The following is a 17,978-nucleotide window of genomic DNA, read 5'->3' as shown; positions in this document are numbered from 1 at the left end:
TCCCTGGTGACTGCCAGCCCTAGTTACTTGGCAGTGGGCCTTCTAACTTGTCTCCCAGGCTCCCTCACCTGCCGAGCTGCCTCCCACTGGCTTGTTTTTATGGGCATGTTGCCATTTCAGTTCGTGGCCAGGAGACTCTGCCCATTTGGGAGTCAGGTGGCACTTGCAGACCTGGTTGGAGCCTTTCATCTGACAGGGCAGAGAGGGACCTTGGAGCAGAGCTTAGGAAAGGCTCAGTTCACCCCTTAATTCCCACCTGTGATATTGTAAGGGTAAAACAAGGATTCTGTCTTTCCAACATCATTATAGCTGGGGACATGGGAGGCTTAGGGGCTATTGGGAAAAGTCTAGAACTGTGATGTGCTTTGGGAGGTGAGCTAATGCAGGGTCTGCACATGTTCATTTAGTAAAGACCTGGGGTATCCAAATAAACCATGCAATCTAGCCCACTGGAAATGGAAGCCCACTCCAGTATTCTTGCCTGGAGAATTCCATGAACAGAGGAGCCTGGAGGGCTATAGTCCATGGGGTTGCAAAGAATCATACACGACGAGCAACTAACACTTAACCTTAAGTCCACTGGACATAATCGTAGGATGTATCAATAAAGATACATAGCTTACATTAAGAGAGGTGATAATTTTACTTTAGGCACTCTGGACATCCCAAGTGAGGATTTTTCCCACTTCTGGATGCACTTGTAAGAGGGTCACTGAGAAATTGAAGAAAGAATCCAGTTTGGTGGATGTGGTTTCATGTGAAGAATAGTTGTCAGGACTGGGGATGTTGAATCTGAAGAGTTATTGGCAGCCGCTGGTTAAAGAAGCCCGTTCATTTAGTGACTGTTTCTGTAGCACCTTCTACAGTTTAGCTAATCTTCATCACAACCCTTTGAAAAAGATGCTATCTTTATTTTATTGATGAGGAAACTGAGGCTCAGAGAGGTTAAGTAACTTGTCCAAGAGCACACAGCTCATGGTAGCAGGGCTAGAATTTAAAGCCATCTATTGAATGCCACAGCTTGTGTCTTTTCTTCCATGCCAGTAGGAATATTGGAATTTCTGATGATGGTAGCAGAGTGGCAGGGAGGAGGCAAAGTTTATGACTTTGGCTCCAGGTAAGAAATTAGAAATTTCTTCTCCCTCTTCCCATCCAGGTAGAGTGCAACTCGAAACTAGACCCAACGAAGACCACTCTCCTCAAGGTACAGTGAAAACAATGGGGGGTTGCATTTATTCTTTCTTAGAAACACCAAAAATTTTGTGCAGACTTGAGTTGTGCGTGATTATAGTATAACTGGTGGTCAGAAACCACAGAAATGATGACTGTCTGTTCACAAACACCTACTGAGTGCTGGCTGGCAACCCAAGACTGCAAAGATGAAGGGATCTATGTATGGGACTCCAGGAGCTTATGGGCTGCTGGCCATTGTGCTCTGGAGAGGGATGGACAGGAATTGTGTGGGCAGGGCCTGATTCTAGAAAGACTCTGCCCACTGCACTACCCTGCCCTGCTTCATGGGCCCCTGGAGCTCAATTCCCTCGTCTTGTCACTACATCCTCATTAGGCTGAGGGCCTCCCTGGGTTAGCTGACCTTGACCTTGAGCCTGGACCGTAGGCTGGCCACAGCCTCATTCACTCTTACTGGAAGAGACCTTCCAGCTCTGTTTCCCCATCCTCATCCCATCCGCATTTCTCTCCCCAAGTGCTCCAGAGCCCTAGGCTTTGGATAAATCTTCACATGTGCCTGAAATGGCTTTAAGCAGTGATGGCTTTGGATGTGGCTTTTTAATAGGACCTTCAGAAGCGACAACATTTACCGAGGATGGCCAACCAGGAGCCTCATCAGACCTGAAGGCTTGAATGTTGCATTTTCCTTCCGAGGGATCTTTAAAGAAATCATGTGTATGGGGCCTTGTGCAGTGAACGCTTTCTGGTCAGACAGATCCGACTTGGGACTTTACAAGTTCCTCCAATTCCCTCTGGCCCAGTTTCTGCCTCTAAAGTGGGACAGCCATCCCTTCCAGGGTTCTTGAGGGGCAGAGCGAAACCACCTACAGGGCCTAGCACAGCGCCTGGCCTGTCATGAGCTGCAAGTAATGGTGTGAGAAGGCAGAGTTCAATGCCGACATGGTTAATCAAAGCAGCCTAGCCGAGTGAGGTGGGGGTTTCCCCACCCATAACCTGCCCGGGTCCCCTCACAGGGCAGGACCCGGGTAGGGCATTAGGCAGAGTGGATGCCCACTTGCAGCCAGGCCCCAGAGTCGGCATGCCCTCCACCGAGGCCTTGCACTAACCGGTTTCCCTGTCTCCCCAGATGGCAGATTGCGGTGGCCTCCCGCAGATCTCTCAGGTGAGTCACACCTGTCTCCACTCCCCACGTGGAGGGCAGGGGTCTCTGGGACCTGTTACCCCCTTTACCCTCCCTGCCTGCTCCCCACTGCCCCCACACCGTGATGTCTGATGACATGTTGTAGACCTGTTACCGTTTGTAAAAGTGCTTGCATGTCAGGACGTGTCAGATCCTCCTGCAGGAGCCTCTGTGGAGCGGATGACACTGGGTTCAAGGCAGGAAGGGATTTGCTGAGTGGACATAGCTTGGCAGTCATGGACCAGAATCTAGGTGTGCCTGACCCCGAAGACCAAAGGCCATAGCCATGGGCTCCCAGAGCCCAAGGCCAGAGCAAGGAGCACAGAGAGGAGATGGGCCAAAGTGTGTGTGTGTGCCTATGTGTGTGTGCACATGTGTATGTGTGTGTGTGTTCATCCACATGTGTATATGTATGTGTGTGTCTATGTGCACCCACGTGTATATATGTATGTGTCTCTGTGTGCATGTGTGTGTGCATAAGTATGTGTACACACACATGTGTATGTGTGTACATGCATGTGCGTATATGTATGTGTCTGTGGGTACACGCATGTGTGTGTGTGCACGTGTGTATATGTATGTGCCTGTGGGTGCATATATGTGTGTATGTGTGTGCGCACATATGTATATGTATGTGTGCACACACATGTATAAGTATGTGTGTCTGTGTGTGCATGCATGTGTGCATGTGTGTGTCTCTGTGTGCATGCAGCAGCAATCAGGCACAAGTGGCCTCGGGTGACTCTCTTAGCCTCCCTCTCCAGTGTCCCTCTCTGTTTCTACTGGCAAAGAACAAATATTTTCATGTTCATATCTGCTGTTGAGTTTTGCCTATTTAATAGCTGGGAGTAGCCAGAGAAGGATGGGATGGTTCAGTTTCAGCGGGAACAGATGGGTTCCCAGCCAAGCCTGCTTAGATGTAAATAAGAGTTAATAGTTGCACACTATTTAATGATGGGCTGTTTATCCATGCAGCCTGCTCAACACCCTGCTGAGACAGTGCAACTTAAATTGGCTGAAGAGAAGGGGCACCATTATTCTTTCCTCTCCCCCTCCTTTATTCCTTTCTCTATTTGAAATGAGAAGACTCTAACCCTAGCCATAATTAAAGTATTTTTTATTTTATTTTGGTGTGAGATCGTGGTTCCCCAACCAGGGATCAAACTGTGGCCCCTGCAGTGGAAGCACAGGGTCCTAACCACTGGACCGCCAGGGAAGTCCCAAAACACATTTTAAATGTCATGGCAGGAGCTAAACTAGCCCAGCCCCTCAAGAGGGCAGCCCAGCAAGAACCCATGGCTCTGTAATCCTGCCTTCTCCTGCCCTTGCAAGTTGGGTGTGTTTACAAAGGGCATTCCCATCCTTCATTCCATTCAATCCCTGCAATAAGCTTTAGAGAGAGGAAGAATGTGCCTTCTACTGCACAAGGGGAATTGAGGCTATCAGACGGCAGAGATTGTCTATGGGCATGCAGGGGAGCTGAGTTTGGGCCGAGATCTCATTTCCAAGCCCGTCATCTTGTTTTGTCTGCCATGCTGAACACAGATGCCCTTGGCTTTCTGCAGCTCCAACTTGCAACTCCCGTTCTTATCTTATCATCCCGCGACTCCTAGAGGGCACTTTTAGCACAGACTCTTCTTTAAATATCATCTGGCTCTTTGAGAACAGTGGCAGGAGCTGGTGGAGGTGGACAAGGCCACTCTGATGATGGCTCACCAGTGAAGTGAAAGGGTGTGAGAACAGACGTTACATTTGAGAGCTGGAATTAATTAGCCTTCAGATATGACCTTTACCCAAACATTCACCTCCTGGTTTAGATTCAACTTTGAGAGTAATTGGTCAAACTGGGTATGTTTGCAGCATTCCCAGCTCATTTTATTTAAAGTAGCCCAGTTGATAAGAGATGTGTCTGTTCATCCATCTATCCATCCATCCATCCTCTCATCCTATCCTTCTTTCTTTCCATTTTCCTTTCCTTTCATCCTTGCATCCTTCCTTCTTTAAGACCATCCATCCTTCTTTTATTCATCTATCCATCTTCCTTCCTTCTTTCTATCCACTTTTTTTCATTTTCATCTATCCATGTATCCACCATTCTTTCATCCAGCCAGTCACCAGCCTGCCTGCTACTGGGGTGAGAGTAAGCTGCTATGGGATTTGGAAAACCCTGGGTTAATGTGCAGGCCCGCTAATTAACCAGAAGACCTTGGATGGATTGTTTATCTCTCCAAATCTGTTCAGCTATGAAATGTATATGAAGACGGTACTAACCTCGCAAAGTCATTGTTGGGGGAAGATGAGAGTGCTGCATAGCCCTTAGCACAGTGAGTGGCCGTTACATTCTAGACGCTGAGCTGGACGCATCCGTTTATCCAATGATGTATTCTTCACAGAAATCCTCAGTTGCAGGTGTAGCACTCTGCCCATATTATATGGTGAGAAAGCTGGCTCAGACCGGTCATGTAGCTTGACTAAGTTTCTCCAGTTATGTAGTGAACGTGAACGTTCTTCCTGGTCAAAGCTAAGTTGGTTCTCTATAATCATCCCGTTCTTTGCTCTCCTTTTGTATTTTTGTCCTGTGAACAAGTGATGTTTCTGTCTTTTGCCAAGCTTTTTAATGAAGGTGACCACAGGCCTGGCTCCCAGTGGCCCTGAGTGAGCCGGACCTCCGGTGACTGACTGCACTTTCGCTCTCTTCTCTTGCAGCCGGCCAAGCTAGCCGAGGCCTTCAAGTACTTCGTGCAGGGCATGGGATACAGTGAGTATGGCTTTTCCCAGCAGGGGGTGGGCCGAGGGGCAGCGGTGGGAACTGGAAACGGATTGGGCCGAGGATTCTGTGTCACCATGGGCAGCTCTAGCTTTTCGCACGCCAGGCATGTCAGGGAAGAAGTATTTAGGTGCGTGGAGGGTGGGCCGCAGTACAGAGCTTCCAGTGTCTCCTCATACCCTAGTGGCTCATTCTCCCCCGTTGTTGAACAGAAGCTGTTTCACACCAGGGAATGTTTTAAGGTGTGGGTGAGGACTAGCCCTCTGAGGACCAAGAAGACAACAGCCCATGAAACCATGAAAATCTTTTTTAATTTTGATTACATGTTTCCCTAAGAGACTTATAGTGAGGATGGTAATGGTAGTCATGGTGGTGGTGCTGGTGACGTGAGGACGGATGAAAGTGCAGTCGCTCAGTCGTGTCTGACTCTTTGTGACCCCATGGACTGTACCCTAACAGGCTCCTCTGTCCATGGGATTTTCCAGGCAATAGTACTAGAGTGGATTGCCATTTCCTTCTCCAGGGGATCTTCCCAACCCAGGGCTCGAACCCAGGTCTCCCGCATTGTAGACAGACTCTTTACCAGATGAGCCACAAGGGAAGCCTGAGGATGGATGGTGGCAATGATAATGATGCTGGTGGTGGTGATGCTGCTGGGAGTGATGATGATGTGGTGGCGTGAGGACGGTGCTGGGAGTGATGATGATGTGGTGGCGTGAGGACAGTGCTGGAAGTGATGATGATGTGGTGGCGTGAGGACAGTGCTGGAAGTGATGATGATGTGGTGGCGTGAGGACGGTGCTGGAAGTGATGATGATGTGGTGGCGTGAGGACGGTGCTGGAAGTGATGATGATGTGGTGGCGTGAGGACGGTGCTGGAAGTGATGATGATGTGGTGGCGTGAGGACGGTGCTGGGTGAGACAGTGGTGGTGGTGGAGATGAAAAATCATTAAGTCCTTTTTTTTCCCTCATTTAATGATCACAATAATCCTAGGAGATACTCTTATCCTCATTTTACAAATGATGAAACTGAGGCTTTGAGAAATTAAGCAAGAAGCAGAGTGGGGATCTGTGAAAGTTCTTCGAAAACTGCAAATCTCCCAGCAAATGGGTGTTAAAGTCACTTATATTCAAGGCAGAGCATGTCTGCTAAATCATTAGATTTGAGAATTGAAGGATAAATAGCAGCACAACTAAAGAATCTGCAGCCTCTTTGCAGTATGGCTCCAGTTTGTTCACAGACACACACAGCCCCTTTTCAGCAATGCAGTCCCAAGGCCGGGACAGCCAGCCCTAAGTCCAGCCGCACTCCCAGGCAGCATCCACCGTCGGCACATGTTGGCGTGTCAGCCACGGCCTCAGCCCTGATGTGGCTGGTTTTGCTCTCTCTCTCTCTGCTGCCTGGATTTCTAATTCGAGTGCCCATCTTAATTAAGAAGTCTGAATGTCTAGTCACTTCCTTTTTTTTTTTTTTCTTTATTTTCCTGAGGCTTAAACTGTTTGCTCATTTAAAATAGTAATGTTATGTTTGGTCTACTGACCGCAGTCTTCAGATTGGCCTCAGCCACATTTAGTTTCTAGCACAGCTGAGAGCAGGCAAGCCTGATTTTCATGCTCCATGCAGGAGTCATGTCCCAAAGACCCCTCTTCCAACAGAAAACATCTGCCTGTGGGTCTCTGCCCCTCTGGGAAAGTGTGCAGCAAAGGCAGTAACTTGAGAAGGGCTTTGTTTACCTTGCAGGCATGAATTGTAACTCTTTGTCTTGAACCTGCCATGGGTTTGGATTTCTGCTTTGAAAGTGCATTCTGGGGAGAAAGGAAGTGGGAGGCCGGCCTTGTTTGCCCCCACCCACTATGTTGGCTTCTATTTCCAGAAAGCAGCCTGCAGATCATAGGGAAAGACAACAGAAAGAGCTAGAGGCATCCTCCAAAGATGAGGAAAGGAATCGTTTATTTCCCGAGTGCCTGCTCACAGCCGTGGGCCAGTGTGACAAGCCCTTAGCATCCATGACTCCATGCTAGGGTCACCAGAGCCCTGCAGGGTCAGTAAGACCGCACACGTGGGATCAAGGAACAGGGGGGCTCAGAGACAGTATGTGAGCAACAGGTGTGGGATTGATCCTGATTTTTTCCTGGATTTAGGAGCTAGCTCTTTAAGAAGAAGATTCAGGATGCAAGGATGAATTCTGTTTGTCAGTGTCTGTGGTGGAAAGCCAACACATATGCCCACAGAGCCAATAACATAACCCCTCCATGCATTTGTACTTATCACTGCCTCAGTGTGTGGCGTCTTTTATTCAATGTGATCTTGACAAAGAGGCTTCAATTGGCTGATGGAGTAGCTTCCTAAGATGGCCAAAACAAATCTCCACATACTGCATGGCTTAAAACAATGGAAATTTATTCTCTCACAGCACTACAGTTTTAGAGGCTAGAAGTCCAAAACTGAGATGTAGGCAGGGTCATGCTCCCTGTAAGGATTCTCAGAAGAATCCTTCTTTCCCTCGTTCCAGCTTCTGGTGGTTGCCAGCAGCCCTTGGCTTGTGGCTGCATCACTCTGACCTCTGCCCTGTCTTCACACGGCTGCTCCCTGAGTGTGCATCTATCTCCTTTTAGGAGGAAACCAGTCATTGCATTAGCGCTCACCCTAACCGAGGATGAACTCATCTAGATAGATCTGCAAAGACCCTATTTGCAAATAAGGTTATAGTCAGAGATTCTGGTGCTCGTGAACTTGGGAGGGTGCTCTTCAACCCAGTACAGGTGGGGTTCTTCATCCCACCTTCTCAGCCACCTGCAGTGTTTAAGGGCATTTTAAGTCCTTCGGAATGGACAGTGCCATTAAGAGTTCCTGGGAGCTCACAGGTTGCCCGCAAGAAGAGGTGACAGCTGACTGCTCTATGTGGCCTCGGTTTCCAGCCTGTGGCATGCAGGGATTAGCCTGACTATGAACATCTTCCTGACTCTAGAAACTGTTGACATCACATGGTGGTGGGCATGCACTCGGGCACTGATACCCGGGGGTCCATGGTAGTATTCTGATTTTACACGTGGGGCCGGGGTTTCAGAGAGGGACGCTCCTCGAGTCCCACAGCTGGTAAGCGAGTAGCAGACAGCTGCGATCGAGACTCAGCTGGTGGGTTCATGCCAGGGTGGGACCCATCAGTCCTCACCCAGCCTGAGCCTGGCTCTTCACCTCTTCAAGTGGGCACAGAAATGAAGGGGAGCCCAGTGTCTGGATGGCCTTGAAGACGAACAGGAGCAAAGTTTCCACAGGCAGGCAGGGCACGCGGCAGGCTGCGTTGCCGAGGTGCAAGTGTCTCCGGCCTTTGCCCACTCCCTCACCGGGCTCTCTCCTCTCTCTCCAGTGCCCTCTGCCAGCATGACCCGCTTGATGAGGTCTCGCACAGCGTCAGGCTCCAGCGTCACGTCCCTGGAGGGCGCCCGCAGCCGCTCGCACACCAGCGAGGGCACCCGCAGCCGCTCGCACACCAGCGAGGGCACGCGGCTGGACATCATCCCCAACTCCGGCGGCCCCGGGAGCAGCGCCGGGCCCAACTCCACGGAGGTGTCCTGCTAGGCGGCCTCGGGGCCAGCCGGCCGCCCCTGGACTCTGGGACCGATCCCTGTAGCTGCCCCTCCTCCGGCCCCCCTCCCCACCCCTGCCTGCCAACCGCACGTTAACTCGTAACTCGGTATTAATCCAAAGCTTATTTTGTACAAGTGAGCTCTGGTGACGACACGGTGAGATTGGGTGTTTGTGGGGTCGCCCTTTCTGGTGAGGGTAGGGTGGGGTGGACCAAAGGGAAAGATGCACCTCAGTCCCCACCCCCCCCACCCCCGCCCGAACGAGGGGCTGAGAGGCCACCTTCCTCCCCTCCTTTGGAGACGCCAAACTGCCAGAAACCAGCGCAGAGTAAACACTTGATCTATCCAAGGCTAGCCTGGCCGGAGCATCCTGGCGCAAAGGGACACCTTGTTGGAAGCCCAGCCTGCCTACTTCCTGTTTCCTCTCCAACTAAAGAAAAAACAGACCCAGATTCTGGAAACCAAGCCCTTTCTGATTGGGGAGGGGGAGAGCAGGGAGTGGTGGGGAGCTCTTTTAAAAAAAAAAAAGCCAAACGGGAAGCAGGGAGAGGTGGAATTGACGTGGAGGCTCCGAAGTATTTGGAAAAAGCAAATCTCCATAGTTAACTTGAAGTAATAGATTTTTTTTTTTTAACGTTTGTGCATATATACACTTTTTATGGTTGACGCCTACAAGCCTGTTTTCCTGGCATTTTTTAACAGACAACAAAAGTAAGGGACAAAATCGTCCAGTTTTTCAAAGAAACGGTCTTGGCAGGCATTTGGTATTTGTGTGTTTAAAGCTTTGAATCAGCTGCCTGCCTCCCCCTCCATCGCCCCTACTTCCCACCCCTAATACATGAACGAGTGGTTATTTCATTCATGGGGAAGAGTGTGTAGATTTGTAGTTGTTTTCTCTGAAATGGAGAGAAAGATTGCAAACAGCTGGGGCTGGCTGTGATGTGTCTCCGGGCAGCAGCACTGGGGCAGGGGTGTTGGGGTGGGGTGGTATTTTTGGTGATTAGACGTAAGGAATTCCTTGTGGTTGTGATGGAATCCAGTGCAGTTGTGATTTCAGTCGATCCCATCTGGTTCCCAGGAATCATGTGTGATTAAGTTAAATCCTGCTTCCAATCTTTGACAATGTGGGGGTGAATCTGAACTTGGCTGCCAAAGGTTTCTGACCTGGTGACCTTCCAGAGTCTTCAGCTAGGGGGTGGGATTCACATGGGGAGTGGTGGCCCAGAAGATGTACAGAGTCTGAAACGTGTATTCCATGGGATTTCCTTCTCTCTCCCACCTTCCCCTCTTCGCTGCCCCTCTTACTTCTCCCTGAGCAGGGTGGCATCACTGACATTTCTGGGCAATGCCAACATAGCTGTTGAGTTCCTGTACTACTTACTGCCTTTCGATCTCATTTTGGCTAACCATGGATCTTTGTATAGCGAGTTTTGATCAGAATGAATGGAAGAGAGTGCATCAAACACCGGGGCCTAGTGGTTACTGGGAGGAAGTAGTCAAGCCTTCTAGGTAGCTTGGGGGATTATGACTCAGTTTACCTGTCACCTACCACCTGGGAGGCAGAAATGGCTGAATCAGAACAAGAAGCTGTTATGTACAAGTCTTTCCAGAAGAGTTTCTTAATGAGATATTTGTATTTATTTCCAGACCAATAAATTTGTAACTTTGCAGTGGCTTGTGTCTTTTTCCCCTACCTGAGAGATCATGCATTGAGATGGGTCTTTCCTTACCTGGGGCTTCCTGCCCACATGCCTCTCACCTTTGGAATTCTTCAGAGCATCACTGTCCAATAAAAATACAATGCGAACCACTGATGTAAACTTCAAATCTTCAAGTAGTCACATTAAAAAAGGTAGAGACAAGTGAAATGAATTTTAATAATACATGTAAACCAGCATATCCAAAATATTAACATTTTAACATAGAATCAATATAACAGTTATCGAGGTGCCTTGCATTCTTTTCTTCCTACTGAGAAATCCAGGGTGTATTTTCACATCACATTCATTCATGTCTGTGCTCAGTTGTGTTCAACTCTTCGAGACCCCATGGACTGTAGCCCACCAGGCTCCTCTGTCCATGGGATTTCCCAGGCAATACTGGAGTGGGTTGCTATTTCCTCCTCCAGGGGATTTTCCCCACCCTGGGATCAAACCCACGTCTCCTGCAGCTCCTGCTTTGTATCGCTGAGCCCCCTGGGAAACTCATTTTACATCACAGTACATCTCAATTCAGACAGGCCCCATTTCAGGCACTTGAGTAGCCAAATAACACAGTGACAAAGGAATCAAGCTTTTCAACCTATAATTAAGAAGGAAACTTTTTTTTTTTTTTTTTTTTTTATTATAGGAAAGTGTGTGAAAAGACCACCCAGTGATAAGCCTGTAATGCTTCTTGCACTTGTATTTAAAAATGTTAACAGGTTTCACTACAATCTTCTATTTTTATTTAAGATTAGTTTAAAATTTATACCACAGAGGATTTCCCTGGTGGTCCAGTGGTCAATGCTCTGCACTTTCCAAGGCAGGGGGCATGAGTTCAATCCCTGATCAGGGAACTAAGATCCCACAAGCTGTGCAGTGTGGCCAAAAAGTAAACAATTTTAAACAATTAGCAAACAGTTGCAAAGATAGTACAGAGTTTCCATATACTCCACCCCTAGGTCCCCCTATTAACATCGCTTGTCACTACGGTTCATTGGTCACCACTAACAAATCAACACTGATCTATTACTATTAACTAAACTCCATACTTTCTTGCGATTTCACCATTTTCCCTCATTGTCTGTTTTCATCCTGCCTCCTTTGTTCCCTCTGGTCTGTACGAATTTCTCAGACTTTCCTTGTTTTTGATGACCTTGGCAGTTTTGAGAAGCCCTGGTGGAGCATTTTGCACAACGACCCTCAGTTGAGGTTTGTGTGCATGATGTTCTCATGGTTAAGTTGGGGTTCTGAGTTTTGGGAATGAAGAACGCAGACACTCAGTGGCATCCTCATCGCCTTATGGTGTCAGTATGATGGGTCAATGTGATTTAACAGGGATGAGGTTGACCTTGATCACCTGGCCAAGGTCATGTTTGTTAGGTGCCTCGGATATCAAATCACTCTTTCTGCTTTTCCATCTTTGTACTTTTGAAGCAAGTTACTAAATGCAGCCCACACTTAACACCCTCCTCTTTTCAAACAGCTCAGTTCAGTTCAGTCGCTCAGTCATGTCCGACTCTGCGACCCCATGAATCGCAGCATGCCAGGCCTCCCTGTCCATCACCAACTCCCGGAGTTCACTGAGACTCCCGTCCATCGAGTCAGTGATGCCATCCAGCCATCTCATCCTCTGTTGTCCCCTTCTCCTCCTGCCCCCAATCCCTCCCAGCATCAGAGTCTTTTCCAATGAGTCAACTCTTCGCATGAGGTGGCCAAAGTGCTGGAGTTTCAGCTTTAGCATCATTCCTTCCAAAGAAATCCCAGGGCTGATCTTCAGAATGGACTGGTTGGATCTCCTTGCAGTCCAAGGGACTCTCAAGAGTCTTCTCCAACACCACCGTTCAAAAGCATCAATTCTTCGGTGCTCAGCCTTCTTCACAGTCCAACTCTCACATCCGCACATGACCACAGGAAAAACCGTAGCCTTGACTAGACGGACCTTTGTTGGCAAAGTAATGTCTCTGCTTTTGAATATGCTATCTAGGTTGGTCATAACTTTCCTTCCAAGGAGTAAGCGTCTTTTAATTTCATGGCTAGCATGCTGTTTATCTATACTGGCTTTTCTTCACATCCTTGAAGAGTTTCTTAGCATTTGTAATAAGCTGTCAACACTTTTGCAGTCTGCATCATCATGCAGCAAGTGAGTGGGCAGAGAAGGGGGGGAGGGTGACCGTGTGTGCTGCACATGTCAGAGAGCGAGGCAGGAAGAGCTTTAATGCATACAATAAATCCTGCAAATGACATTGCAGGAGACACTGCTTACACTTTGAAGTGTAATTCTCCAAATGTTCCAACTGTGACAACATCACGCGTTTCTTTATTGATAAGTGAAATAGCAATTTGGAGGTAGGTCTCAATATAATTTCAAGGTAGACTGAAGCGACTTAGCAGCAACAGCAGCAGCAGCAATGAGCATAATAACATCTTAAGAAAATGGCCACAATTGTGATAAGAAAAATACATGTGATTTCAACTGGAAGTGTTAAGGTTTATGGACCACATTTAAGTAGGAAGAAATGCTAAATCGCAATTAGAGATGAGATGGTTAGATAGCATCTTCGACTCAATGGACATGAACTTGAGCAAAGCCCAGAAGAGAGTGAAGGACAGGGAAGCCTGGCGTGCTGCAGTCACCGGAGTTGCAGAGAGCTGGACACAACTGAATGACTGAACAATGACAATGACAAAAGCCAAGATGCATTTTCCCCTCATCCAAGCACACAACCCCTGAATTTAATCCATGGATCCTTGGTCCAAGGACCTCTAGCTTAAGGGCCCTGCTTTAGACACAGGAGGAGAAGCACGCAGGCTCATTCTTTTTCTGCATTCACAGTAAATGCCTTTTCTGTGTTGGGTCCTGTGTGAGAGGCAGGAACAAAGGAAATGCAGGCAAGAAGAGTCAGCAGGAAATCACCATCGCAGTGGGCGCATACACGGCACAGACCTCCCACGATCAGCTCCTGGGAGCTCAGGCTTCCGTCATCGTCGTCGAGAGAAGTGACATGCAGGTGTTTGCATGTATCCGATGCTATTTAGAGATGGTTTGCCAGCTGGGGACCTATTTCTGTTCTCCTAGCTGCTTGTTTTGGTTTTGATTCCTGGACCCTTGGGTTTCAGCAGCAGCTAGAAGACCAAATGTACACCAAGACCAACCACATGCAGGCTCTGTATGGGACAACAGAGGTCTCCATCTGCCCCTTCCTCCTTCCCCTTCTTTGATACAACCTCACTACTGGTCATTGGCTGGGTCCCTGCCATACTGTGCTCAGTCATGTCCAACTCTGCGACCCCATGGAGTCCACCAGGCTCCTCTGTCCATAAGATTCTCCAGGTCAGAATACCAGAGTGGGTTGCCATTTCCTCCTCCAGGGCATCTTCCCTACCCAGGGATGGAACCCATGTCTCTTGCATCTCCTTCATTGGCAGGTGGATTCTTTGCTACTAGTGCCACTTGGGAGGCCCTAGATGTAGCCTAAATCCATCTTGGGCTTCTCAGGCTGCATGAAAACTCTTCAACTGTGTCCCACATGGAATCCAAGGGCAGAAGGGGGAAGTTTGGCTTTCTCAATTGAAGATGGGATTGGTGAGGAGATAAGCCTCCTGCTTTCTAAGATCAGATTTCCCTGTGTCTCTAAAGGGTAAAACCGTGGTCCTAACCCAAAGGCTACTTGACCTTCTGGTTCTGGGACCCAGAACCAATCAGGTCTTTGTGTCTTTCAACAAGAAGAATGGGATCAGCCTGATTCAGATGTCTATTCGCTGTCCAATTAACTATGAACATAATAGCATCTCGAGATAATTGCCACTACTGTGATAAGAAAAATACAGATGACTTCAACTGGAGATGTTAGGGTCTGTGGTCCACTTTTGCTATGCTATGCTCAGTTGTGTCCGACTCTTTATGATCCCAAGGACTATGCCACCCAGGCTCCTCTGTCCATGGGATTCTCCAGGCAAGAATACTGGAGTGGGTTGCCATTTCCTTCTCCAGGGGATCTTCCACACCCAGGGATTGAACCTGTGTTTCTTGTGTCTCCTGCATTCACAGGTGGATTCTTTACCACTAGCGCCAACTGGGAGGCCCACCTTTGGGTCGGAGGAAATACTAAGTTCACACACAACTGCTGACACAGCCTCACTACTGGCCATTGGCTGGGTCCCTGCTGCACCGTGCTCTGTCGTGTCCAACTCTGCAACCCCACGGACTGTAGTCCATCAGGCTCCTCTGTCCATAAGATTCTCCAGGCCAGAATACTGGAGTGGGTTGCCATTTCCTCCTCCAGGGCATCTTTCCGGCCCAGGGATCGAACTGGGTCACTGCTCTGTGCAGTTAGAGGTTAGTTCATGCTACTCCAGCCCCTACCCCACGTACACACGGCAGGGATTCCTAGTAATGGATGTGGTTGTAGCAGGTGAAATGCTATGTCTTTTGAAATTAAATCCATTGACAGGGAAACTCACTGTTGAAGAAAAGGCCCTTCCTCATTCCTGCTCTGAAAAATTTCCTGAATGCCCCGCCCTCTGCAGAAAGCACCGACCATGTGACTTCATGATAAGGACAGCCTGCAGAGATGGTATCACTAATAACAGTCATATTTAGCATATTTTATGGTTTCTTTTCCCCTTTTTATCTTTATCTGTGAGGTTGAGTTATCCTTACTTCACAGATAAAAAGCTCACAGAGATGAAATGGCTTCTGCAGCCATTTCTAAAATGGACTATATCACTCTCGCCTTTGCAAACAGTTGGCTGAGCACATAACTCACACAACCACCTGTTGGCATCTTCAGATTATAGAACACGGATTAGTTCCTGGGGCTAACAACGTGGAGGACCTTATCGCTTTTATTGCCTGTGGGGACTTTTGTCCACCCGTTAATGAATCCCACCCAGGCAGTGAACTGCTTCTACTGTTTTATCTGGTTCTTAGTTCTGTCTCCTTTGCTGGCAGGGTGATATGGTTCTCATTACTATCAATAAGCCAGCCTTTAGCTTCCTCTTTATGCAAACTTCCTTACACTTCATTTTACTCCCCTGGTTCCCAAGGCACCTGGCAATAGATCTCTAGAAAAATTGTGTCCGACTCTTTGTGACAGTCCCATGGACTGTAGCCTACCAGGCTCCTCCGTCCATGAAATTTTCCAGGCCAGAGTACTGGAGTGTGCTGCCATTTCCTTCTCCAGGGGATCTTCCCAAACCAGGGATCGAATCCGGGTCTCCCGCATTGCAGGCAAATGCTTTACCATCTGAGCCACCAGGGAAGCCCAGTAGATCTCTATCCATCCATCAACCCCTGCTCCCCAATCCCTGATATGTGCTAGGCTTAGAAGATGCAGTCATGGTCCCAGACCTCCAGGTACCCACAGGATGCATGCATGCTAAGTGGCTTCAGTCATGTCCGACTCTTGGGCACCCCATGGACTGTAGCCCTCCAGGCTCCTCTGTCCATGGGATTCTCCAGGCAAGAATACTAAAGCGGGTTGCCTTTCCCTTCAGGGGATATTCCAGACCCAGGGATCAAATCCGAGTTTCCTGCAGCTCCTGCATTGTAGGCAGACTGTTTACCACTGAGTCATGGGGAAGCCTACCCACAGGGTACTTGGGAATATAAAAAGAGTAAGTGAATGAATGCCAAATGTTCATTTTATATTTACATGAGATGTTTTCCAATCTCAACACATTTGTCCTCCTGGTCTTTTCTGTATACCAGAATTCCCATTTCTCAGTGCATTTTTCAAACTTTTAGCCATTTTTATTGCCATGTATAAAATATCTGGGACCCTAATGTCCACCATCTGCACATTTACTGAAAGTGTTCAATGTTCCATCATTGCCTCATAATAACTGAAAATACAGGAAAACTCACCCAGTCCAGTAAGTCACTTTGCTGATGATTTATTGTTTCTAGGCAAAAAGCTATAAACAGGGAATTTGAGCAATGAAAACTCTTCATATTGGATAAACATGTTCTGTGCGACACAAATCATGAGAAAAATGAGGAATGCTGAAAAACATGACAGATTGCCCAAGTGCTGTTTTCCCTCTATGGGGAAATTCTAAGACATTTCTTCATATGTATTTTTCAGTCACTTACAAAAATGGCAGTGTGTGTATGTGTGTGTGTGTGTGTGTTAGTCATTCAGTCGTGTCTGACTCTTTGTGACCCCATGGATTGTAGCCCACTAGGTTCCTCTGTCCATGGGATTCTCCAGACAAGAATACTGGAGTAGGTTGCCATTCCCTTCTTCGGGAGATCTTCCTGACCCAGGGATCAAAACAGGGTTTTCTGCATTGCAGGCAGATTCTTTAATGTCTGAGCCACCAGGAAAGCCTGAAAATGGCAGTCGAAATACTTAAATATTAAGTCATAGTTTGAAAACAGATATACATACACGCGCGCACACACATACATATGTATACAATGCAGAAATACACAGCAGGCCATTCTGACCATTCAGGACTCCCAGCTGGGCAGAGTTATTACTTCAGTTACTTTGGGTCAAGATAAGTCTTTAAAAATCAGTGACCTAATTTAATGTAATAGTCACAGATTGCATTACTTCCCCGCAATTTGTAGGGATACACAGTATTTAAATGTTAACGAGAGCCTAGATAATCATATCGTTTGAATCTACTTTCTTTGATCACTCTCTGAATCATTTTCAAAGTTAATGTTGCAGCTGTTGTCAGTAAGCCGTTGTCTTGTGCCTTTTGGTTTGCAGGGGTGGGTGGGGGCAGGCTAACTGGGCTTAGCATCAGGAGAGATGGCCCAGGTGTGAGACTAACCTCGGTTTGCAACCTTGGTCGGCAGTTCATTAGCTGTGAAGACAATGAGCAAATACTATCTAAGGGCCTCAGCTCTGTCTCTAAAATGGGAAATGATGATACTGCCACAGCTCATAGGCTTGCTCTGAGGATTAAATTAGGTATGCAGTAAAGCACCTAGCCTAAAGCCTGGGAAGTGCTCACCAAATGCTTATGCTAAGGGTTAGCGCGCATTAGTGACATGGTAAATTCAGGTCTCCTTTTTCTCGCTCATCTTTGCATGCAAGAGATATTCACTCTAAGCACTTACGTGAATTTCTCCACCAAAGTTTGACTATTCTTTTGTTTACCTTTTCTTGATCCCAGGACATGGGGTTACAAGGGTCTGGAGAAGTGGACACTCCAACAGGCCTCATTCAGGCTCTGCTTGGAGGCCTCCCCAAAATCAAGTTGTTGTTGCTGTCCAGTTGCTCAGTCGTGTCTGACTCTTTGCATCTCTGACCCCATGGACTGCAGCACACCAGGCTTCCCTGTCCTTCACCATCTCCCAGAGCAAGGCAGAGCGGAATAAGCAGAGATTTGGGTTTCAACTTTTGAGGGCTGATTTCCCAGCCTCTTTGAGTCCCAGACTTTCCATTTATAAAATGGGGAAGAGATGCTTGCTCAAAATTGCTGCCATGATTAGTTAGATAATTCAAAAGTTAGCAGAGGGCTTGGCACCAATTAAGCATTCAATAAAGAGATGTTTTTTTCATCTGGTAACTTTTATTGGAACAGGTCACA

The 17,978-nt window shown here is 47.8% G+C and overlaps 1 protein-coding gene across 2 annotated transcripts in view; it reads left to right on the top strand.

Annotated features, from left to right (window-relative positions):
• NDRG1 (N-myc downstream regulated 1) overlaps positions 1–10,397 on the top strand; it is a 56,550-nt gene extending 46,153 nt beyond the window's left edge. For both annotated transcript variants that reach the window (XM_006079337.4, XM_025265563.3), the window contains 4 exons: positions 1,157–1,204; positions 2,318–2,353; positions 5,078–5,129; positions 8,508–10,397. In XM_006079337.4, coding sequence (XP_006079399.2) covers positions 1,157–1,204; positions 2,318–2,353; positions 5,078–5,129; positions 8,508–8,719 — 348 coding nt within the window. In that variant the 3' untranslated portion in view covers positions 8,720–10,397. The remainder of the gene's footprint in view (positions 1–1,156; positions 1,205–2,317; positions 2,354–5,077; positions 5,130–8,507) is intronic.
• The last annotated feature ends 7,581 nt before the right edge of the window (positions 10,398–17,978 follow it).

Source organism: Bubalus bubalis, chromosome 15 (genome assembly GCF_019923935.1).
Source record: "Bubalus bubalis isolate 160015118507 breed Murrah chromosome 15, NDDB_SH_1, whole genome shotgun sequence".
NCBI classification, from domain to species: domain Eukaryota; kingdom Metazoa; phylum Chordata; class Mammalia; order Artiodactyla; family Bovidae; genus Bubalus; species Bubalus bubalis.
This window is presented reverse-complemented; position numbering and strand designations above follow the sequence as displayed.